The sequence below is a fragment of the Colias eurytheme genome, chromosome 14 (assembly GCF_061535395.1).
Source record: "Colias eurytheme isolate Ceu_HAF_F1 chromosome 14, ilColEury1 Martin Lab GWU primary, whole genome shotgun sequence".
Lineage (NCBI taxonomy): Eukaryota > Metazoa > Arthropoda > Insecta > Lepidoptera > Pieridae > Colias > Colias eurytheme.
The window spans coordinates 3939528-3963448 of record NC_142993.1 but is presented as its reverse complement, the minus strand read 5'-3'; the positions used below and the strand labels follow the sequence as shown (position 1 = coordinate 3963448).

General features: G+C 37.1%; 5 protein-coding genes across 7 annotated transcripts; 3 read left to right on the top strand and 2 right to left on the bottom strand.

Moving 5' to 3' along the window:
- The first annotated feature begins 191 nt into the window (after positions 1–191).
- LOC149902792 (uncharacterized) lies at positions 192–1003 on the top strand. The gene has a single exon (XM_090109480.1). It carries the CDS (start codon positions 376–378, stop codon positions 904–906), a length of 531 nt encoding a protein of 176 aa, XP_089965606.1. The 5' UTR covers positions 192–375; the 3' UTR covers positions 907–1003.
- Positions 1004–1353: 350 nt separating this feature from the next.
- Dok (docking protein homolog) lies at positions 1354–4620 on the bottom strand. Its single transcript, XM_090109531.1, has 2 exons — positions 4372–4620; positions 1354–3993 (listed from the first exon to the last, which is right to left on the bottom strand). Exons 1-2 carry the CDS (start codon positions 4453–4455, stop codon positions 2446–2448), a joined length of 1632 nt encoding a protein of 543 aa, XP_089965657.1. The 5' UTR covers positions 4456–4620; the 3' UTR covers positions 1354–2445.
- A 275-nt stretch (positions 4621–4895) lies between these two features.
- Positions 4896–5659, top strand: LSm1 (U6 snRNA-associated Sm-like protein LSm1). The gene is made up of 3 exons (XM_090109476.1): positions 4896–5063; positions 5141–5325; positions 5421–5659. Exons 1-3 carry the CDS (start codon positions 5006–5008, stop codon positions 5592–5594), a joined length of 417 nt encoding a protein of 138 aa, XP_089965602.1. The 5' UTR covers positions 4896–5005; the 3' UTR covers positions 5595–5659.
- Positions 5660–6787: 1128 nt separating this feature from the next.
- RhoGAP54D (Rho GTPase activating protein at 54D) lies at positions 6788–13729 on the top strand. Of its 3 annotated transcripts, none has more exons than XR_016457474.1 (11): positions 6788–7133; positions 7211–7398; positions 7555–7764; positions 8177–8385; positions 9169–9359; positions 9747–9919; positions 10216–10361; positions 10646–11239; positions 11621–11820; positions 12368–12503; positions 12652–12781. XR_016457474.1 is itself a non-coding variant. In XM_090109507.1 (11 exons), exons 1-10 carry the CDS (start codon positions 7021–7023, stop codon positions 12450–12452), a joined length of 2109 nt encoding a protein of 702 aa, XP_089965633.1. In that variant the 5' UTR covers positions 6788–7020; the 3' UTR covers positions 12453–12492; positions 12652–12781. The 3 variants fall into 3 exon arrangements, 2 of the variants coding, with proteins under 2 accessions (XP_089965633.1, XP_089965632.1); XM_090109507.1 differs by having other exon boundaries at positions 12368–12492; XM_090109506.1 differs by lacking the exon at positions 12368–12503 and having other exon boundaries at positions 12652–13729.
- A 57-nt stretch (positions 13730–13786) lies between these two features.
- LOC149902788 (uncharacterized) lies at positions 13787–14981 on the bottom strand. Its single transcript, XM_090109219.1, has 3 exons — positions 14890–14981; positions 14262–14819; positions 13787–13907 (listed from the first exon to the last, which is right to left on the bottom strand). The coding sequence occupies exons 1-3, from the start codon at positions 14979–14981 to the stop codon at positions 13787–13789; spliced, it is 771 nt and encodes a 256-aa protein (XP_089965345.1).
- Positions 14982–23921: the final 8940 nt, after the last annotated feature.

Sequence of the window (23921 nt, the reverse complement as noted above, 5' to 3'; positions counted from 1 at the left end):
ATTAGATATAAGCTTCTTGATTATGCCGCATAATGCACTCTAGTGCTGTAATTGGAAAACGGGGATGTTATCCGTCTAAATTGAATTTATTATTAATCTGTGAGAATGATGTGACAGCGTGTGTGGCTTCTATGGACTCTATGGTTAACTGTCATCAGCTGATAGCTCAAGCTGACGCCTGACTGCGTCAACGGTCAATCGTCAAATGTCAATGGATCATGAAAAACACATCTATAAAGCTGGAAAACTGATGCAATGTTTTGAAAATTTAGCAAGTTGTGAATTAGAATATATAGAAGTCCTCTAGTGTGTAATACGAATGCAAAAAATTTTATTACAAGCCTAAATAAATCTTATATATCTCAGATAGTAAACATGTCGCATAGAACTTTAATAGATTTCGTTGTTAAATACCACAAGCCCCGTTTGTTAAACAATCTGGTGTTTTTTCCCAGTAATGGGAATTCTTTTCTTGGTCGACGATTAGCAGTAGTTTCAGCGCCGCTTTCAACGTCAACTCCCAAAGTTCAATCACCACGAAATTTAAGCACATGTGTTCCAAAGTTTAACGAAGCAACACTTACGCCCGAAGCGAAGAAAACTGAAGGAAAATTCCAGTTAATGTTCACATGCAAAAAATGTAATACCAGGAACGCCAAATTTATCTCTAAATTAGCCTACTACAAAGGAGTCGTTATAGTTATTTGTGATGGTTGCGAAAACAAACATTTGATAGCAGATAACCTCAACTGGTTCACAGACATGAATGGCAAGAAAAATATTGAAGATATAATGGCTGAGAAGGGAGAGACAGTTCAAAAAATCTTATCAGAAGATTTGGAATTCATAGCTAAGGAAATAGTTCAAAAACAAAGTATTCCAGAAAAGCAAGAGGTAATCGGATAGTGTTAACATACCTAGTGAAGTTTTTGTAAATTTATTCTTATTTTAGGATTATTTATATTATGAAATTAGTACATTAGCAATAAATTGTTTAAACATATTAGGTGTCTCATTTATTTTATAATTTTCAATAACTAGATAAGTTTCAATTTTTTAGATTTTTTTCTTATTACTTCAATAATCATAAGTTAACAGTTATATAGGTGTTACACCAGTTACACATGAGTGAATGCTTATCTCTACTATAATATTATAAATGCGAAAGTATCATAAGTCTGTCTGTTATGCTTTCCCGCTTAAATCTCTCAACCGATTTTGATGAAATTTGGCACAGACAATCTTTGGACCCTGAGAAAGAACATAGGCTACCTTTTATCAAAACACCACGCGGGCGAAGCCGCAGGCGGAAGTTAATACTATAGTAAAAATGAGAAAATAAAACAAAGTATCTTTGCAAATTTATATTTATTATTGTCAATTGGAAAATTTATTTAATACTTAATCATATTCCTTAATATGTTTCATATGGCAAATCTTACTGTAAACAATGATTATGTACTAAAGGTTATATAATTGTGCTTATTTTATAAAATAGCACCAAGTTAATTATTGTACTTTATATTGGCACCAGATGGTAATCAAACATAAAAAATAAACGTTTAGAATTACTAAATGTATAAATCTTAGTTCATATTTTATTGTTAACACTAAGACAGTGCGCGCACGAGCAACTTTGTCTCCGCAACTATTTTGTCTCTCCACCCATGGGCTAGTATGAAAGTGCACGCATGTAGCGACGCAACTCCCCATACAAATTGATGGGAGAGACAAAATAGTTGCGGAGACAAAGTTGCTCGTGCGCGCTGGCTCTAACTTTCCATAATATGAAATCTAAATAACTGTTTCATATAATTTCCTTTTAAAAAAATACTTACATTAATTAATATGTTGTAAAGTTATAAAAATCACCATAAAAAAGGTAAAACAGTATCTTATAATTAAATTAAATCAGATCTGAACTATCAGATAATAATACTAGAAATACAAGGCACTGAGAAATCACATAGTTACATGAAAAATTCGATAAAACAATAAACAATACTTAAAAATTAATCTAAAATTACATTATATGTAAGTATTCTACAAGGAATGCTTGAACAGTCTTCAATTTTAAATTGCAGATTCCAAATAAATCTCTTAGACAAAATATAAATATTTTATAGATGGAATTTTATATCACAATGAATAATATTTATAAATTCATTCAATTCAATACTAAGAAAATATCCAAGCATATCATTCAAAATTATCATAAAAAATGTATGAAAACACTTCATTGCCGCCTAATAAAAATTGTTTCAAATAAAAAGTGCATTGCATACAAACAGCTAAAGTGTATCAGTTCAAATGCCACCATATTATGTGAAATTTTCACATATTTTTTTTGTTTTGTGACATTTTCTCTGAAAAAAAAAAATGATTAAAAATTAATCCAATCAACTAAAATTCATTGTATTTTCAGTCTCAACCATCTAATCTCTGTTATACTCGTTTAGCGCGGCTAACAATAGCATAGTCAGTTCCATTGCAATTATTATGTGTCACATCTTCCAAGCCAACTTGGTTTTGAAGTACTTGAGCTTGTGCAGCTGTAGGCACTTGAGGGCCTGGTGTGTTTGGTTTCCGGATCATACCGTAGCCTAGATGTGAATCATCTGCTAATCTAGCTGTTTGCATAACATTTTCAACTTCATCATAGTCATTCCAAGTATCTTTGTTTTTGGAATCATTTAAGGCCAATGTTGTAGGTCTCGCTTCAATTTTTTTGTACCTTGAGGACTTATTGAGTTTGCTTGTCGACCCAAAGTATTGTAATCTATCATAATTTTCATCTTCTGGGTCAACAACAGGGCTCGGTAATAAAATAATCCTTGACGATTCTGGCCCAGATGTGTTTAAATTATCTTGAGACCTTGATATCAGCTTCATGCAGTTTGGACTATCACCTAAGTTTGGTGTAAATTCTGTATGATCAGGATCATCTATACCTAATGTTTTCCAAGCTTCACTTCTCACTTCCACTTTGTCATATGGCACTAATGGACTTTCTTTCTTAATTTGCTCTATGGGTTCATAATTATCAAGCTTTCTATATCTTCCAAAATCAATGCTCTCATCTGTTGAACTTGTAATATCTTTCACTTTTGGAACATTAATAATTTTACGTGGAGGTTTCTGAGGTTTGGGTTTGAGAGCTGGTTTTGGCATTAAAAGTGGAGCTGTGTCTCTATCTGTGCTTGAAGTCTGTTGACTGGTAACTGAAGCACTTTTAAATGAAAGAGAACTCAAATTTAGATCATCGGGCCTAGCCGCTACTAATGGACTCCGTGAACCAGGAAACAAATTAATGCTGGGTTGAATATTAAACTCGGAATGTTCAGGACTATGTAAATTATCATTTCCAATCATCTGCTTCATTGTCTTCATCTTTAATGACAAACACTTGAATATTTCTGATTGATTTGGATGCTCTAAGTGAAAAATTCCTTCACCTGTGTCACATTTTCTTCCCGCTTCAAATGTAAATTTACCCTGTCTATAACCATAGCGTCTTATATACCTATATGGCCAAGTTGCATATAATTTATTATCATTAGCATCCCTCAATTCAATGGCTGTTGCTGTGAGCAGAAGCAAATATCTTATAGATTCTAATCCGCATCTTGTTGAAGCTTCTGATGCACATAACTTTACAGAAAATACTCCTTCGCCTGATGAGCAGTAGAGGTCATTATCTTCATCACAACTAATTGGACTAGATGACCTGCCTCTGAATGCGACAGATTGTAGGGCTGTCACCCATTCTAAGGTTTCTGCTTCAGATGGAGCGCATATTTGTTGTGTGAGGGACTTAGTAAAAATGGTAATGGTGTTTGGACTAGTATGTGTTATTTTAATACAATTTTCTAGAGTTATGATTTTGGGTATAGCACCAGTAGTCACCTCATCTTTATTATCATATATTTCCAGCCGTTCAATGCCCTGTTTACTTGCATTGAATAATATGCAGTATTTTTGTTGCCAATTTTTCTGAAAAATTATAATGATTAAATAAGATAAAAATGTTTAAAGGCTGAAACAATTTAAGTTTATAAAGAGTACAGAATAATGTATTCAAATACATAGTTATACCAGCAGTATATTCAGATATGAATTAATAAATGATAAATTCCCATTTCCCGATATCACGGGGCAAACAAAAGTTTCAAAAATAACCAATACATTAAACACCGTGGCTCCTGCTTTATTCGTATTTTATTGTTGTCGTATATCCAGTCTGTAGGACTGAGTCATTAGAAAGCATACTGTCATAACTGTACTTCACCGCGTGTTTGTTACAGGATCATAAAAACTAAAAATATAATTGAAAACTAAAAGAAAGTATGTAAAATATTTATATAAACAAACCTTTTTCGGAAATTTGCTAAAAACATTTCCCCCGGCTGGTGGAAATAATAAGCAACCCGATTTTATCTCATCGTCTTGTTCCATGGTGATTTACAATGCAAATATTGTTTTATTTTAATTATATTAAATGCACATTTCATTTGATCACACAATTGTGAGCTAAATTTAATACTGTGTTGTATTTTTTTTGAAATATAATATTATTTTACAGTTCAAACAAAAAAAGCACAAAAATACCAACTTTTGAAGGAAAGGAAAGAAGTGCTGCCTGTTAGAAAAATACTTCTGTATTGCCCTTTAAAATATTGTATTCATATCTCGACTCAGCTTGTACAATTTTATATTTAATTAAGAAAATTTATGGATTTACCCTACTTTAAATATTATTCTGTAATTATTACGTTGGACAAGATTTAAATAATAGGTATTGTTATTGTACCTACATGAGTTTTGATGTGGTTTTGATGATATTGACAAATGACAGTTCGGAGCCAAAGAATTGACATTTGATGATTCTTATTGAAATTTGACGTTTGGATCGGCTAACAAACGAAATCAACACATTTTGAGAATTTAAGAAAATAATTTTATTATTTATAATACAATTTCAACGGTATATTATTAATAACATAGAATGGCTAATAACTTAAACCCCTTGGCCGGTACTGCTCATTTGCTTGATGAATTGGACAGTATGTTTTATTTTACACTTATTTGTTTTTATATTTAACTACAAACTTTTATTAATGAAAATAACATGTTTATTAAGAGAAACTAATGGTGTTGCTGAGAGATGGAAGGACATTAATTGGATACTTGCGCTGTGTGGATCAATTCGCTAATTTAGTGCTGCATAAAACTATTGAGCGAATTCATGTCGGCAAGGAGTATGGTGACATACCTAGAGGAATCTTTATTGTGAGAGGTGAAAATGTGGTGCTTTTAGGAGAAATTGTTAGTAAACTTTTATTAAATACTTTGTAAATAAATTTTAAAGTTAAGTAATTATTAATGATACATGTGTTATATTTTAAATATCTTTATTATAGGATAAAGATAAGGAAGACAATTTACCACTCACAGAAGTATCTGTTGATGATATTCTGGATGCACAACGGAGAGAACAAGATGCAAAAATTGAACAGCAAAAGCTCCTATCTAAGGCATTGAAAGAACGAGGACTCAACTTACTAGCAGACTTGGGACATGATGACATGATCTAATTATAAACTTGTATTAATATAAATTAATTAAGTATATTATGTATAAATTGATTTTGAATAAGTTAGTAAGTCTTGTTTCTTTTATACCCAAATTTATTTTAAGGCTGGTTTTGATGTTCATGTTGAAATTGCCTCTAAATAACATATATTTTCCACTTGCTGCGCTCCGCGGTTTCACCCGCCTAGCTCCGCTCCTGTTGGTTGGCATGAGCCTATCCCAATGCCTTCCTTAATGAATGGGCTATCTCACACCGAAAGAATTTTTCAAATCTGACTAGTAAGTAGTTCTTGAGATAAGCGTGTTCAAACAAACAAACAAACTTCTCAGCTTTATAATATTAGTATAGATTCTATGTTATGGATGTTAAAATTTCCACCACCTATCACATCAAACAAGACAATTACAACGTTTTTTATAACTAAACATGTTTCCTGGTTGCTACTTGCTTTGCATGTACATCAGAATTTCATTTTGAGTTATTTTTTCTTTAATTTATGATCTACATCTACAATACTAGGTAGGTAATAGAACAATATATTAAGTTACAGTATCGATAGCATCACATCTATAATTTGGTACTTTTATAACATTACTCATTTGGCTTTGGACATTGAGTACTAAAGAATAATAATCGCATACAGTAAAACATGCGCATTTAACTACGAAATCATTCTTTTGTTGTAGCTAGGTATTGATTTTTTTGAGTTAATTCACTGAAGTCTAACAAATAAATAAAATATTAGGTATCATAATATTATGTTGACGATTTTAAACGACCTGTGTATATGACGATACAAACATTCAGTTTTTTTTAACATTTATAGTAGCGTATCCTTTATTATAATATCTCACTAATGTTAATCACTCTGGAATAATGTAGGTTTCTGCTTAGACGAATAAATATGTGTGTTCGGGTGGTCGTCAATCGCTGTAGTAGATCCCCACGCTTTTCCGACGATTGTGAAAATGCAGCCTAAAAACCTGGGTTATAAAATTTTAATTTAATTACACAGTTTTCCTTTCCTGGTGTTTCATTTTTATAAAAACAATACAATAAAATACTTATTAATAATAGTTCCACCTGCGAATAAATTATGGAAAATATTTTTATTTCACTCATAGAATCCCACTTGTCAATGGCAACACTGATTTCCTACCACCGTCCGCCGACGACCGTTGTGACAATTGACATTTGAAAACAATGCAGGCTCTCCACTTGGATGATTTCTATAGTTTCTATTTTCTATCATAATTTAATTAAAACGTATTCATGTACTGCTTTGAAAATGATTATAAAGTGTTGATCTAACTTATAAAAAGTAATAGGGTCTAAATAAAGTGAAATAACATGTGATATAAAAAGTTATTTTTACTTCAGACTTTTTTTTAATATTATTTAGTTTTTTGTGCATAATATCATTTAGGATGAGTACATCAGAGATAAAACTCATAGAACGACTACGCCAGGAGAATCTGGAACAGTTTTTTACATTAGTGCGCATGCATTTATCATTCGTTGTTGATATCAACACAGACGAGTATGTATCTTACAAAATTAACATATTTTTATAGAAATGAATAGTTAAAGTGAAATTAAATAATTCTCTCTTTGTAGCGTCGATTGCTCGACAGATAAGCCAAAACAATTTCGATGGAATTTCCATAAGAAGTCAAAGAATGCTGCCACAAATACTAGTCAAAGTAATACTAATACTACCAAAAATAATGCAGAAGCAAACTCTATTACCGAAGAAGGGATAGCTAGACTAAATGAGCTTATAGATTTTTTATCAAAATCTGATAGTGAGTATATAATCATACAATTCAAAATAAAGTAGTTTTAGTAAGATTATATTTGATATATTGCCTGGGAACTGAGTTGTTGAAACTTAAGAACTTTTTATAAGTACTTAGTCATAAGAATGAACCTATTATCTTTATGTATTTTTCTTCTTATAGATGTAACTCAAGAAGGAATATTCCGGCGAACTGGTTCACTGAGTCGTCAACAAGAATTGAGGCAGTTACTACACACAGGATCAAACCTTGGTCTGGATGAAAGCAAATTCTCGGTTCATGACTGTGCATCTGTGTTAAAGGGCTTTCTTGCTGAGCTGCCACAACCGTTACTGATGGACCAGTATTATCAAACTTATTGTACTTTAGCAGGTTTGTTAAAGAATCATGATATAAATCAAAGATGTCTTATGTAAATAATTTGTTAAAAGATATCTAATGAATTAAACATACAGGTGGTTATCACTTAAAAATAGTGTCAAGCTCTAATCACTTAGTTCTAATTAAATTCATAAATTTTATTTTAAAATCATTTTAAAATAAAAACTTTTAAGCTTTAATTAAATTTAATATAAGTAGGTGGATATAAGGGTATTTATTGAATACTGATTTATTTTTGGAATTTATTTTTAACGAAAATTTAAGTGAAACTAGCTGCAAACTAATCACCAGCATAACTTATAAGACTGAAGATTGTAAAATAGTTTAAATACTTTATAACTTTAATTTGATTCTAGCAATTATGTGTATCAAAACCTTAAATGAATATTATTATTGTTTTCAGCTCAATACCCCCCTAATGCTGAGTCATCAGAAACAAAACTACTAACTGCATTACAGTTACTACTCTTACTATTGACGCCGTCACACAGGAGTTTCCTTGAAAGGCTATTGAGTCTACTGCGGCTTGTGGCTGATAATGAAGCAAGCAATAGAATGTCACCAGACACTCTTGCTACCATGTTTACACCACATCTTTTGTGTCCAAGAAAGGTGATATGCCATAAAAACTTGTGAAAACACAAATTTGTTGATTTAGAAATTGAAGATTTTTAACGCGATTTATTCGTTATATTATTTTCCCGATGTTTCGAACACTTTAATACTCGCGTAAAATCTAACACTAGAAAATAAAAATTTGTTGATTTATGCAGTGGTTGGTTTATTTGAAATATTCTTCTCTTATTTTTCAATTCCAAAAAATCTAAAGGCAATTTTAGGAGTATGTCATACAGGTGTTTCTGTTATGTCTGTGCAAGGAAAAAAAAATGTGTGCGTTTACTAGTGTACACACGTAAGAAGTGAAACTTCTTTATGACCTTATTTTTCAAAAAATAATTTACTATTTGCAACTTTACAGAAATACATCGAATCACGCGTGGTAGGGATAAGAAAAAGATGGCGCGTAACGGAATAATGTCACGCGTAATGATAAAATGTTACACTAAATTTTTTTCCAACCCCGATAAAGAAGTTTCACTTCAAAAATCAGCTTATATGTTTAGTGGAAACTGGAATCCACTATCCAGTATCACTAACAACACTTGTATTATAGGTGTTTTGCAAATTGCATTAGTATGATTTAATTGCCCCTGTTTCTTCATTAACACATTTATTTTGTATGTAGATGTACAATATTGTATTACTAGTGCCTGATCACACAAGTATGTTTGACTTTTCAGGTAAAAAACAAAATAAAAGGTATTAAAAAATCGAATTGTGGACCTCCTGCCTTTTTCGAAGTAGATTGAAAATGTTATACTATATCCATTTCAGCTATCGCCGGAAAACTTTCACGCAGATTCAATAGCTCTATCACCAGTTATAAGCTTCATGATACGTCATTCGTGTCGTCTGTTCGAAGCGCCCGCGCAACTCGCGACCGACGCAAGTGCGTATTTCGCGTTGCGGGAACGGAAACGGATCATGTCACCTGATGTGGACTTGGATGAGAGTATTACGGATAGGTAAGAATCAAATGTGTATAATGTTAATTGTGTAATAATATATTATTATAATGTAATGTGTAATAATTTAATGTGTAAAAATGTAATTTGTATTAATCTAAATTTCTTAATAATCAAATGTATTAGGTACTAGCGGCCCGCCCCGGCTTCGCCCGTGGTACTTGTTTACGTTTTCTCTACATAAGAACTATCCTCGTACTTCCAGGAATATAATAAAAAAAGAATTATCGAAATCGGTTCAGCCGTTCTCGAGTTATGCGCTTACCAACACATTTTGCGATTCATTTTTATATATAAGAAGATATACGTTATAAGTTACTTTTATGCTTTACTTTTATCAAACTAAATCAATATCTTTATTAAATCATATAATTTTACAATTTTCAGGACAGCAGCGAACACAGTATACACATTCGTGGACCGTAATAGAACACGCGTTGAAAACGAAACAAATCCCACGGATACCGCCTTGGCACAATTATATGCGCACATACAAGCCTTGCCTGACTCGCATCATAAACGACGACTCGTTAAACATTTTAACAGACAAAATGGATATGGTATGATTGTATTTTTTATTTTTTTTCTTGAACTCCTAGCTGAAGTATTTTCTTTTAGGTTATATAATTATTAATTTATAATTATAGGTAATAAATACTTATTTTTATTACAATTGTACCCTCAAATATTATGTTTACAATAAATAAGTTCTCACTGTGGTGATGGAATAGAGTAAATGATTATTTATTTATTTGTTTGTATTTTCAATTTGTTGCGTACTTATGTAAAAAGATTGTACAAGATTTTTACATGGCTATTTTCATGTTTTATGATGGAAATAAATCTAATGTTTCAGGCACACCCATACAAATACAAAGGACAGGTAAAGTTGCTGGTTCAAGAAGTTTCGGAGATTCAATAAAAAGGCACATTTTCAATAAAGGGTTACTTAACAAAACACCAAAGAAAGGATCTACTTCTGCTATACATACAGTTGAAGAGGTATGTTTTTTTGCTAGTTGCTTGCATAATGCGACGCTTATTTGTTATAACAGTATTCATGTCACAGGTTTAGACATGTATGATATTCAATAAAACTAGCCAAGTGCGAGTGGGACTCATAAAAAATAATTCAGACATGTCTATATCTGTTCTAAATTAACATTAATATAACTAACGAAATCATTTATTCATTTTTGTGTTTGTCTTGTCTCCATTCTGTTGGTTTGTTTACTATTTTACCTTCCTAATTTTCAAACCCGTGCTAAACGCATGCTTATTTCCAGAAGTCTAAAGGCAAATTTAAGTTCTCTGATGATGGTAAAGATGTTTCGCACAAAAACATCGTACTCAAGAACTTGGCCCATAAAATGGCAAGTTCAGAATCATTGGACGACGATTACGATTCCGACGCCAGCAATGAAAGCACGCTTTCCGAGGGTGCGCTAAACAAATCCAGGAAAATGAGTCCTAAATTTGTTTCTGAGCCTAATTTAAGCGCTCTAGACTCAAACGACGAAACGCCAAAAAATACCAAAAAACGAGGATCAAGACTGTTCAGATCGAAAGTAGTGTCGCAGCAAAATAAAAAGTATCAAAAACGCATGAATATACGTAGCACGCCGACGTCTTGCGTTTCGTGCTTTGAGGATCAGGATACCGCGTCGGACACAGATTTATGTACACCAGATGACACGCCAAAGAAAAGTAACGTTTATGACGTAGATTTAGAGTTCAAAATGAATTATTTGACGAGTACTCCTGGGATGCCTGAAGTTGTTTTAGACGAGGATTGTGCGACGCCGTATACTATCAACTTTAGGAGAGCCTCGATGTCACCCATAACGAAGTCGACGCAAAAGCTGTCGAAAGCTATGCAGGTTTGTGCTTCGCATGACTTGTGCATGTTGTGTTAATTAATCGTGTTTTCATTCCATTACATGACATTAATTCATTAATTCATTAAAAATCTTCCAAAAGTTCAAATTTCAATCAAGTCATCTTATTTAATTAGTCCATTATTAGCAGGAAAATGTCTATTTGTTTTTCTTTGTTCTTGAAGAACCTTTTTGTTTAAGAACTTCTTTGATTAAAATTGAATGTGTGTTAAGATACGCTGTTATGTATGTAACAGAACAGAACAGATACGCGCACATTCACATACCTAATAAATATTTATGATTATGACCCATAATTCAAGTTAAATCAATCTCAACAATCTTTAGAGATTAAAATATTGAAATATTTTGTTTATACCTCAGGAATCAATAATGACGCCGCGATCTCGGAAACCGTTAATAATAACATCGGAGCAGCGAGATAGTTTACCAGAAACCCAAAGTGTACTGGAAACGAAGGATTCAGACAAGTCGGATATTTATCAATCCCTATCTCCAAAGAATGATAGTGATTTTGTCTCATCTGACGACGATATGACGAGGTCTTCATATTCATGCGACAGGTAATAATCCTAATCCTTCCTACTCAAAAGTTAATTATTGTATTATGTTTTTAATATTATTATAAATGCGAAAATGTATTTGTCTCTTTCACGTTGCAACGGAGTGATTTTATGGTATGATTTTTGTGTCTCGAGATATTTAGGAAGCTAGTGGTACGCTACTTTTTAATTTCTTTTAGTCACGCGGGCGAAGCCGCGGCTATCAGCTTGTAAAGTATAAACTGAAATAAAAAGCTCATATTATAAACATAATTTTTCCACATTTATGTGCAATTACATAAATAATGAGTCGTCATCAAATTGCGCATAACCATTTTCATTATCATGAACATTTAATTGTTATGGGTCACTTCGGGCACGGCTTAATTATATTATAATAATTATACCATTTATGTTTTAAGAATAACATGATGTGGTTATTCAGTATAGATTTGCATTGATATATACCTTTACGAACAACATTAATTAAATTAAACAGATAAAAATTAATCAATGAAACACTTTTAAGAGAAAAGTTATAATAAATCAGTAATTTTTTATAAAATAGGGCAGCAAATGAACAAACAGGTCACCTGATGGTTAGAAACGACGAATTTAAATATCCACATAAGATAGTCATTTCAAGTCCTTGAAATAATATAAAATAATATAAAGGGGAAAGCAGTGAATCAGGTATTTAGCAGGTATTTATGTAAATTTCATACTCTCATGGTTGTCGAAACAAAAACAAATGGGGATAGGGTAGAAATAAGGATGTAAATAAGTTACGAATAAAAAAAAAGATTATGTTGAATCTTTTTATGGTAAGAAAATAAAAATTTTCATTTTCAGATCAATTTCAGCAAGTACATCTCTACCCAAAAAACAGTTTGATACGAAGTCCCTGCCTTCAGACACTAGTCAGCTATTATGTGATGCATCGAAATATGTTTATAATACTCAAGAGAAACGGAATCGCATCGAATTAAATACTACGTTATGCGACGAAAAGAATATTGAACAGACATTATCTCAACCTTTTAAAGACTACTTATTAAGCAGATCCGTTTTAACAGCGAATCCAATCGATTTATCGATTTTAAATAAATCGGATGACGAAGTACTGACTGACTCATTGATGTATTGCCTCGATGGGAATATACCATCGGATCTGACGTCATCGATTAGTAATTTGGCAGTTGATTCAAATATTTCGCAAGGATTGAGATCGCCGTTGAAGAATTTGAATGTCATAGAGTTAAGTCCAAATAGAAAGAGGTGCGGAGATATTATAGATGCCAGTACCGAAAGTAAAAAAGCTATAATTGAAAAGGAGAACTTGAATCAACATTTCGAATTGCGTGAGACAGACTTGTAGAAAAAAATATTGAGTAAAATATTTATTAAAATCTGTTACGTGACGATAAAAAAAACATTAAATGGCAGCAATAATATGTGATAAGTGCGAGCGAGATAGCATGCGATTAATCATGTAAAGAAGAAAAAAATTACACGTGCGATGCCGTTATTTAAGTTTTATTTCATTACCGTTGCGATTTATTTTAGTTTTGTACCAATAACTACTCACTTACATGTTAATGTACGTTATTCTGTAAGATCTTAAATTCCTTTCTTGACCAAATTTTTAAAGTAACTTCATACTTACATCATCCATATGTGAATTATCTTCCTTCTTTACTCTTTAACCAAGAGGATTCTGGTATTTAATGTCCAATTATATAATATTTACCTCAAATGTTAACGTTAACAATTTCGTCCTATGTCATGTTTAAATCCAAGTGCCTAAACTTCAAATAATATGTTATTTTTATAATTTCTATGTTAAATGATATTGTTTACGTTTTGTAAATAATGTGTTCATTATAATTATAATATTGTAAAATAAATACAATTTACGAATATTATATCACACCTTTGTTTTATTTAAACAACATTGAAATATATTTTTTAAGTCTTGCAATAAACTCTATACAAGGCAAATAACTGAGAATATTATAAATATAATACAAGTAAGGTAGCAGTAAAATTGACAACAGATTCTGTAGCAGCAATTGACGAATTTGTTCGTTATCGATTGTCTGTGGTTGCTGGAAACAAAAAAGCAAACAATAAATATTTACCATATAATATGTATGTATAACAATTGCTACAAAGATAGTAATAAAGGGTTAAAATAGGGGGTAAAATAGTAACAAAGGTTATACAAGATAAAATTATATTGAAGGCAATTTAATTGTTTATTACATTTCTAAATAATCATTTAAAAAGCATTATTTTTGAATCTGTATCAAAGAACAATAATAATAATCATCCGTGAGGATTTGGGTTCACTTTTGACGTATTTTTCCAAGGTATTTTTACAAGGTATACTACATACTATACCTTAACAAAGTTACTATATAACAATTTAGTGTTTGACAATAAAATAATATCATACTCACTATTTTCTGACCGTAACAGCCTTTGATGCTTTGCATTTTTTCATAGGTTTAACATTTTTTGGCGCTTTGTACTTCTTTACAGGTTCTTTAGGAGTTTCTTTGATGTAAAATACTCTCTCTCTCGGCTTGGGCAAGGAAAATTTTCTAACAGGAACGATAGGCGTGGGTGGTGGAATATACTGCAAAGACTCGATAGGCTTTGGAGGTGGTATATAATGCGTCTTTTTAATCTTAAGTTGTTCCCATCGTATGAAATCATTCAAACGTTCTTCTTCAAATTCCTTTTGTTTCCTTTTCTCTATAGCTGCTAATTCTTTTTCGTGTTCTTTCGCTAATTTATTTAGAGCGCGACGACGTCGGTACCATCTACAAATTGGAGTTAATCTCTTTGATGGAGGCGGTTCATAGACTTTCCTGCTCGATCTCCATCTCATCGATTTCGGTAGAAAATTAACAACTGTTTCTTTTTGTTTTGGATTATTTGGATCAGATGGGTTGTAATACGAAATGGTTATAGGCACTGGAAGGTTTCTCGGTTTTTCTACTGAAATTTGAGGTCTGCAAAATGACAATTATAATAAATTAGTAATAAGTTACAAGTTTGGATGCAGTAAAAGGACACAATTACCTTACAACAGTTTTATGCATGCAAGCTGAACATATCCGTCCAATACGACAGGAGCAATCTTTGCTCCTTGTCTTTCCAAGTTTACCAACCATTAGGATTCAACCACATTTCTCTTATGTTTATTGCTGGTCACATTGAACCTACATTTTTGAAGAGTACACAGTATTTTGGTAAAATTATCTAAACATTTTGATGACAATTATTGCTTTTTTATTCTGTCAAAACACGCAGCATAAAAAAGAGAGCTAAAGAGTTTCGAGATTAAAAATTTTTCACCTTGAACACGTGTACGAAATTAAAAAGAGGAAAATAATTAAGTTTTATAAAATACTAGTTTTCCGCCCGCGGCTTCGCCCGCGCAGTCAAAGAAAAACCCGCATAGTTCCCATTCCCGTGGGATTTTCGGGATTGCGTCATTTTCCCGGGATAAAAAGTAGCCTATGTCCTTTCTCGGGTATCAAAATATCTCCATGCCAAATTTCATGAAAATTGGTTCAGTAGTTTAGGCGTGATTGAGTAACAGACAGACAGACAGAGTTACTTTCGCATTTATAATATTAGTATGGATTACATAAGAAAATAACCTTCCAATCAATAACAAGGCTAACCTTCCAATCAACACATGGAAAAAATTTAAACGAAGTGTCTAGTCGTCCGCTAAACGGATGAATAAAATAAATTAGTCGTCCGATTACCGGATGAATAAAATAATTTAATCGTCCGATTACCGGATGAATAAAATAATTTAATCGTCCGATTATTCGGATTAATAGATAACCTTTTAACACTAAAGCTAGTTGGGTTGGACTAAAGCAAAGGGGGCGCAGGACAGAAAATTTTTGATGGAGTTGGTGTCATTATAACACCTATTTATTATTGTTTTATCGTAAAGATTACGCTAATATAAGCATGTTTTATAGGAACAACTTTTCTCTAAAATCAAAAATGGCCGAGATATTCGCCCTTAATTCGTTAGGTTAGGTTTAGGTTAGGTTAGCCTTTAGGTTAGGTTAGGTTAGGTTAGGTTAGGTCCAACTGAAGACTTACGGAAAAGGATCGAAGTTAACCTGGCGACCGTAGAACAGATCGCCAAAGCGTCCAATCGCCTAAAGACCACCTATGTAGCCGATCTAAGAAATGCTGCTAGAGCAATTAGAGAAGATGCCGATTCCCTTGCTTTTAGGACGTTAACTGACGAAACAAGTGCGCTTCGTGCAGAAAATGAGCGTTTGCGCATAAGGCTAGACCTTCTCCAAAGCGAGATGCGAGAAATGCGACTGCTCATGCATCGGGGCCCGGTTGCGTCTGAACAAACGACGGAGTTGTCACGGGATTTCGAATCTAGAATGATTCGCCAACTAGAAGAGCTTATCGATGCGCGGCTTAAGAGCTTGCAGCCTCAACCAAGTACGCAATCGCAACTCTGCCTCTCTAATGCGGCGGATAGGGGGGGAAACCAGGTTGCTGGTAAACGACAGGAGAGTCGTCCTGAAGTTTCAGAGGATACGAGACCAAAATTAAGGGCAACCAAAACTGTATCCAAAATTACCCAGGATGTGACAAAAAACAAAGAAGTCGATGGAAAAAAGAAAGGAGACAAGAACAAGAAGAAAAAGGGAAAGGGTTCAACGAAAAAGGATAATGAAATACGGATAGAAGAACCTGCGCCTACTCTCTCCCCCGCAGTCGTGGCTCCCACAGGCCGTGATGTGGAGTCGCCCACTATGCCTACAGCCACCTCTTCTGGTGAAGGATGGTCAGTTGTAGCAAAGAAGGGCAGGGCGAGCGCGAACAAAGCTCAACAGGCCAAATTCGCTAGGCACACGGTGGAATCGGGTAAGGCGTCTCAACCAGCCAAACCAAGGCTAAGGGCTCCAAGGTCCGCAGCAGTCGTGCTGACAATCCCAGCTGAGGCCCAGGCCAGCGGTGTTACGTACGCATCGGTTATCAAAGAAGCGAGATCCAAAGTTGACCTGAAAGAGGCCGGAATTGAATGTGTGAAATTTCGCCAGGCGGTCACGGGAGCCACTGTTATACAGATTGCTGGACCTGGCAGTAGCGATAAGGCTGACTTGCTGTCGGTCAAACTGAAGAACATCTTTAAGGACCAAAACATAAAAGTATCTAGGCCTGTTAAAATGGCGGATCTACGCGTGTCAGGCCTAGACGCGTCTATTACAGCAAACGACCTGAAGGAAGCCATAGCTGTAAAGGGTGAATGCTCGGCCGAACAGATTAGGATAAGCCAAATTCAACAGGACAAAACCGGACTGTACGCAGCGTGGGTAAACTGCCCGATAACAGCGGCTAAAAAAGTCACTGAGACGCGATTCCTCGTTGGATGGGTTGCAGCGCGAGTAAGTGTTCTAAAGCCACGGGAGCTGCGCTGCTTTCGCTGCCTCGAAGTTGGTCACGTTGCTAACCGTTGCGCTGCGGAATGCGATCGTAGTCGGCTGTGCTACCGCTGCGGACAGCCGGACCATAAAGCCGCAAACTGTACTGCTAAGCCGAACTGCATAGTATGTGTGGCTGCAGGCAGGAAGGCGGACCATCGTCTGGGCGGCAGCGGCTGCTCAGCTGACAAGGCGCCTAAAAGAAGACCCAATAAACCAACTGCGGGCTCCCAGGCAGAAGGAGCAGATATGGAGACTGTAGAAATCGTTACAGCGTAACATGGCCCTACGGTTTCTGCAATCCAACCTCAACCACTGTGCCAGGGCTCAGGACTTATTGATCCAGAGCCTGGCACAGTGGTCTATACATCTTGGAATATTATCAGAACCCTACGCTATCCCCAGTGGGCGGGATAACTGGATTGGAGATCTGGACGAAGTGGCTGCTATAGTGGTGACACAAGCAGAAGGTGCACCCCCATTTCGCGCACACATGAAGGGTCATGGATGCGTGGCTGTTAGGCTCATCGACACGGTTGTCATCGGAACATACTTCTCACCGAATAAAACTCTTCCTGAGTTTGAAGCGTTTTTGGGAGAAGTGGGCTCCCTGATTCAATGGGGACGCCCTCACCAAATCATCGTTGCTGGGGACTTTAACGCTAAATCCGTGACGTGGGGTTCTGCGGCTTCGGATGCCCGTGGAGATATTCTCGTAGAATGGCTCGCTGCTCAAAATTTGGTTCCACTCAACCAAGGCACCGAAAACACATGTGTGCGCATGCAGGGTGGCTCAGTGGTGGACGTGACTTTCGCGAGTTCCGCTCTTGCCTGCCGTGTTCAGGGTTGGCGAGTCCTGTCGGAGGTTGAGACCTTATCTGATCATAAATATATCAGATTCGAGGTTCTCCCTACGACAGGTACTACGAGGAACACAAACCTTGCACCTGCCGAAAAGAAGCCGAGATGGTCCCTTAAGAGCCTGGATGGACACTTACTAGAGTTAGCATCTTTAATCAGGGCGTGGTGTCCGAAACCCGAAGCTATAAATGTAGATGCTGAAGCGGAATGGTTTGCCGAGACAATGATGCAGATTTCGGATACCGCCATGTCAAGACTTAGAAGACCTCTCCCACAGAATAAAGCTTACTGGTGGTCGAGGGAACATGAGCGGCTTCGATCAGCATGTGTGACTGCTAGACGCCGGTTTACCAAATACAGGCGAAGAAGGAGACGCGCTGATTACTCTACTGCTGAGGAGACTGAAAGATACACTGTCTATCAGAATGCCAAAAAGGCTCTCAGAGATGCCATCGCGGTCGCGAAGGAAAGAGCCTGGATGGAATTATTGGACACGCTTAACTTGGATCCCTGGGGACGCCCTTACAGGCTGGTAATGAATAAGCTGCGTCCTTGGGCCCCGCCGCTGACAGCCACATTGGAGCCAGCGCTGCTGCAAAAGGTAGTTACCACCCTATTTCCAGGTCAAAGTTCTAGAGTAACTGATCTTTCGGGCCGAGTCGGAAACGATCAAGAAGACCGGACCTGCGATGAAACTATTCCAGACGTGTCCTCAGCGGAATTGAATGCAGCGGTAGACCGTCTGAAAAGAAAGACTACCGCTCCGGGTCCGGATGGAGTGCACGGTAGAGTGTGGTCCCTTGCGTTGTCACATGGATTGGACCAACGTTTCTGTGATCTGTTAACAGAATGTCTTAAGAGCGGGAGGTTTCCGGAGCGTTGGAAGATGGGCCGCCTTGTTTTGTTAAGAAAGAGCGGCAAGCCAGCGGATTCACCATCTGCATATCGTCCGATCGTCCTGCTGGATGAAGCGGGCAAGCTCTTCGAGCGAATTATCTCCAGTCGCATTCAGACCCACCTGACGCGGATAGGACCAGACCTGCACGAGGCGCAATATGGTTTTAGGCGGGGGCGCTCTACTGTGGATGCGATAGCTCGGCTGCGTGATATCTGTGAAGGATCCGTCTCCCAAGGGGGGGTAGCATTGGCAATATCCTTGGATATTTCCAATGCATTTAACACCCTCCCCTGGGACAAAATCTTAGACGGCCTTGCCGGACACGAACTACCACCTTATCTCCGCCGTATTGTCTGCTCATACCTCTGCGGGCGCCAAATTGCCTTCCAAAGGCAAGACGGCTGGGGTAGTCACAGTGTTGCATGCGGTGTTCCACAAGGTTCTGTATTGGGGCCTCTTCTGTGGAACATCGGATACAACCACGTGCTACGAGGAGGGCTCCCGCTGGGAGTCTGCACTATCTGCTACGCCGATGACACCCTAGTGGTGTCCACAGGCCGGGACTTCAGGGAGGCGCGACTTCGAGCCACAGCAGGAGTGGCACAGGTGGTCGCTCGAATCAAAAGCCTCGGGCTCAAAGTAGCCCTCGAAAAATCTGAGGCTATATGCTTCCACGGCCACCGTAGGGCCCCACCGCCAGGGGAAGAGATCGTCGTGAGTGGGGTGCCCATCCGAATTGGGCCCAGACTGAAATACCTAGGTCTGGTGCTCGATCCGCGGTGGACATTCCAGGGTCACTTTTCGGCACTGAGCACCAAGCTCAGCACGACGGCAGCGGCTCTTTGCCGCATTATGCCGAACATTGGCGGGCCGAGCTGGGGCTGTCGCCGACTTTTCGCGGGGGTTGTGCGATCACAAGCACTGTATGGGTGTCCAATATGGGCAGATAAGCTGCTGACGCGCAATACAGTCGTACTGCGGCGGTCACAACGAGTGGTGGCCATAAGAGTGGCTAGGGCGTATCGCACCGTCTCCTATGGTGCGGTTTGCGTCATTGCCGGGACTGCACCTTGGCATCTTGAAGCCGCTGCCCTCTCACAAGTTTACTGGCGAAGAGCGGAGGCAAGAGCGAAGGACGAGGGCCTCACCTCCGAAATGCTGTTGGAATGGAAACGAGAAGCTCGCGACGCGGTGTTTCGCCGATGGCGTCGGGAACTGGACTCGTCTTGCGTGGGGGCATGGACATTGAACGCTGTCAGCCCGGTACTCAGGGAATGGGTGGACAGGCAGTGGGGTCCGCTCAGCTACCGACTGGTGCAGGTGTTGTCTGGCCACGGGTGCTTCGGCAACTACCTGCACAGGATAGGCCGTGAGCCGGCTCCCGCCTGCCATCATTGCAGCAGCCTACAAGATTCGGCTTCACACACCCTTGCAGACTGTCCAGCTTGGACAGACGAACGTGAGTCCCTCCGGAGCCTGCTGGGAGCAGACACCCAGCTGTCTCTGCAGACTCTTGTGGAGACCATGGTCTCCTCCGACGATGACCGCGCATGGAAGATCGTCGCCACTTTCTGTGCGACGGTAATGAAGAGAAAGGAGGACGCAGAGAGGGCCCGGGAAAACGACCCAGGGGCGGATCCTCTGCGTCGACGCAGACCCGGCAGGCGCAGGCGTCTATATGACCAGCGCCAGCCATAAAACAAGCTAGAGAAAAAACGCGCGGGAGGTTTCCGTAGATACGCGCATACTGTAGCTATGCCCGCGGCAAGGAAACCGGATCCCCCGCGACGTAAGGTGGATAGGCCCGGAATGGAACGGCGATATTGTTTAATATCGGCGCCCATTACACGCTCCCGGGCCTCGGAGGGTCGCCATGACGCGGCAGTCGCCACACAGACGGCGGGGGTACAAGGCCTGGCTGTTAACCCCCGTCGCTCAGGGTGATAGACGGCCACCGTTGGGTTTTAGTGGGTATGGCTTCGCAGCGAGTCCCACATACCCCCTTGGACAGTAAAACTGCCGAGGGGGATGCGTAAAGGCATTTCCCAACGTAAAAAAAAAAAAAAAAAAAAAAGGTTAGGTTAGGTTTCTTAAAAAAAAACTACACAGAAATAGGAGCCCCGCGAAGCGGGGCTCCGTCGACGCGCAAAAAAAAATCAAGTTTAGGTTAGGTTAGCCGTTAGGTTAGGTTAGGTTAGGTTTCTTAAAAAAAAACTACACAGAAATAGGAGCCCCGCGAAGCGGGGCTCCGTCGACGCTCAAAAAAAAATCAAGTTTAGGTTAGGTTTTAGCCGTTAGGTTAGGTTAGGTTTCTTAAAAAAAAACTACACAGAAATAGGAGCCCCGCGAAGCGGGGCTCCGTCGACGCTCAAAAAAAAATCAAGTTTAGGTTAGGTTTTAGCCGTTAGGTTAGGTTAGGTTTCTTAAAAAAAACTACACAGAAATAGGAGCCCCGCGAAGCGGGGCTCCGTCGACGCGCAAAAAAATAATCAAGTTTAGGTTAGGTTAGCCGTTAGGTTAGGTTAGGTTAGGTTTCTTAAAAAAAAAACTACACAAATAGGAGCCACGCGAAGCGGGGCTCCGTCGACGCGCAAAAAAAAAAATCAAATACCTACGTGTGCCCTCCTCCCCTCTCCTCCCCCCACAAAAAACCTATAATACGTGCGGCAGTTCTCTAAAGAAACCCCGATAACCTTACTATATAGATAAATAGATGTTATCGGACGATTAAATTATTTTATTCATCCGGTAATCGGACGACTAATTTATTTTATTCATCCGTTTAGCGGACGACTAGCTTTGTCCAAATTTAAATTTCATAAAGTAAACTGTAAATGACATGTGTATCTACTCAAAAAAACATGACGATTGGCAAAATATCAAGTTAAATTAATAGAAGGCCTGTGGGCGGAAAAGTTGGTTATTTCAAGGTTTATAACTCTGAAGGATAAGAAAATGTACCTACAATATTTACACAATTAAAATGAAATCAATGTTTTCGTTCTTTAGTTCATTGGAGTATAGAGTAAACAAAGTTAAACGACTTGTGTTATCTTATCTTGGATGCGGAACTGACTACCGGGTCTGAATGAAATGAAAACAAATGAATTATTATTTTCTGATGTTTGATTTTACGCGAGTATTATACATTTAGAAATTAAAGACTTTCGAAAGAGTCACGGGGAGACTGTGACCACGCTCGCTGTAAAGTGTTCGAAACGTCGGGAAAATAATAGAATGAATAAATCGCGTTTAAAATCCGTTAAAAAGTCTTTAATTTCTAAATGAATTATTACTATTTACTTTTGAAAATAAAACCCTGAGAATGAGATGCGTCTGCAGCATTTATTTTTCAGAACGGATATCTTCATTACAGTTAAATTAACGTAAGACATCGATTTGGTTATAGTGTCTTAATTCTATTAAGATATATCTTATATATAAAAATGAATCGCAAAATGTGTTGGTAAGCGCATAACTCGAGAACGGCTGAACCGATTTCGATAATTCTTTTTTTATTATATTCCTTGAAGTACGAGGATGGTTTTTATGTAGAGAAAACGTAAATATGTACCACGGGCGAAGCCGGGGCGGACCGCTAGTATAATATATACGTAGGTAAGTATGTTACTACTTGATCTTGACCTAATCTGTGATGAATGGCACTCAATTATCACAAGTAAATAATGGAAAGAATAGATATTATTTCCACTTATTATTCTTCTGTCAATAGCAAAAAATGAAGAGTTAATTAATTTATCACCAGGGACAAGCTGTCGAGTGCTATTCATATTACGAATGTCAGCCAGTCAAGCCCAGATATTACAGTCGTAGCTAATAAAGAGGTAGATATTTTCATGAAAATATTTTGACCTTACACAAGACAAAAGTGGCTTTTACATATTCTGTAAGCCAGTGCTTTGGATGGATTCGTGTCGCGCTGTAAAATATTACAAAGCGTCCTCCTATATTATAATAAAATAAATTTATGAATTTCGTTTATTTGTAATATTCAACAAAATTTATTCTGACGATAGGTCCGAGTTCTTTATTACAATACAAATATTTTCTTAAATTTCTTGACGAAAAGAGACTTTGATATAACTAGGTAGCTTTTATTATTATCTATAGGTTTCCAATTTTACGAATTAGGTAATCTATATATGACAGTTTGAAGAAAATTATATTATGTACCTTCATATATAAAACCCCTATTAAATTTTATTTCAATTTGATAAAATACCACGAAACACGAAAACTGTAGACTGTAATGTTTGCTTATTTTTCCTGTGTGTTGTGTCATTCAGGATGTATTATGTATAATGTATTTATCTTTCTACTGGTGATGGTGAATTGGTTTCAAAAAGTTCATTTATTTGTTCGTATTATATTAATAAAAGGTATAGGTACGCGGACAAATAAATTGGATTCGCCAATCGGATACGTCGGCATCCGGTCACCCGTGAGACTTTAAAAAAAAGGTACAGTAAATAGCTACAAGCATAACATAACTTTCGAGTTCCTGTACACAGATAGTTATGCTAGTCAAGCACCTGAAAACCTACCTAGTTTTCATTTTGACATAATCGCGTAAATACTAAATAATATGTCTACATGTACACTTCTATATAATTCTTATGATATATTATAGGATCTACCGCTAAGGGCTACCTTCTTTTATCAACCCGTGTCCCGTATACCAGTAAAGTACCTACTATTGAATTTCAAAGAGGTAGTTACAATATTATCTACATAAATTATTCGCCAGCAACTTGTTTCTGTCTTTTTACTGCATCCATTCATTTTTGTTTTGAGTTCATTTTAACGCAAATGCTTACACGTGTCTATTGAGATATTAATCTTCTTGTAAATCTAAGGCA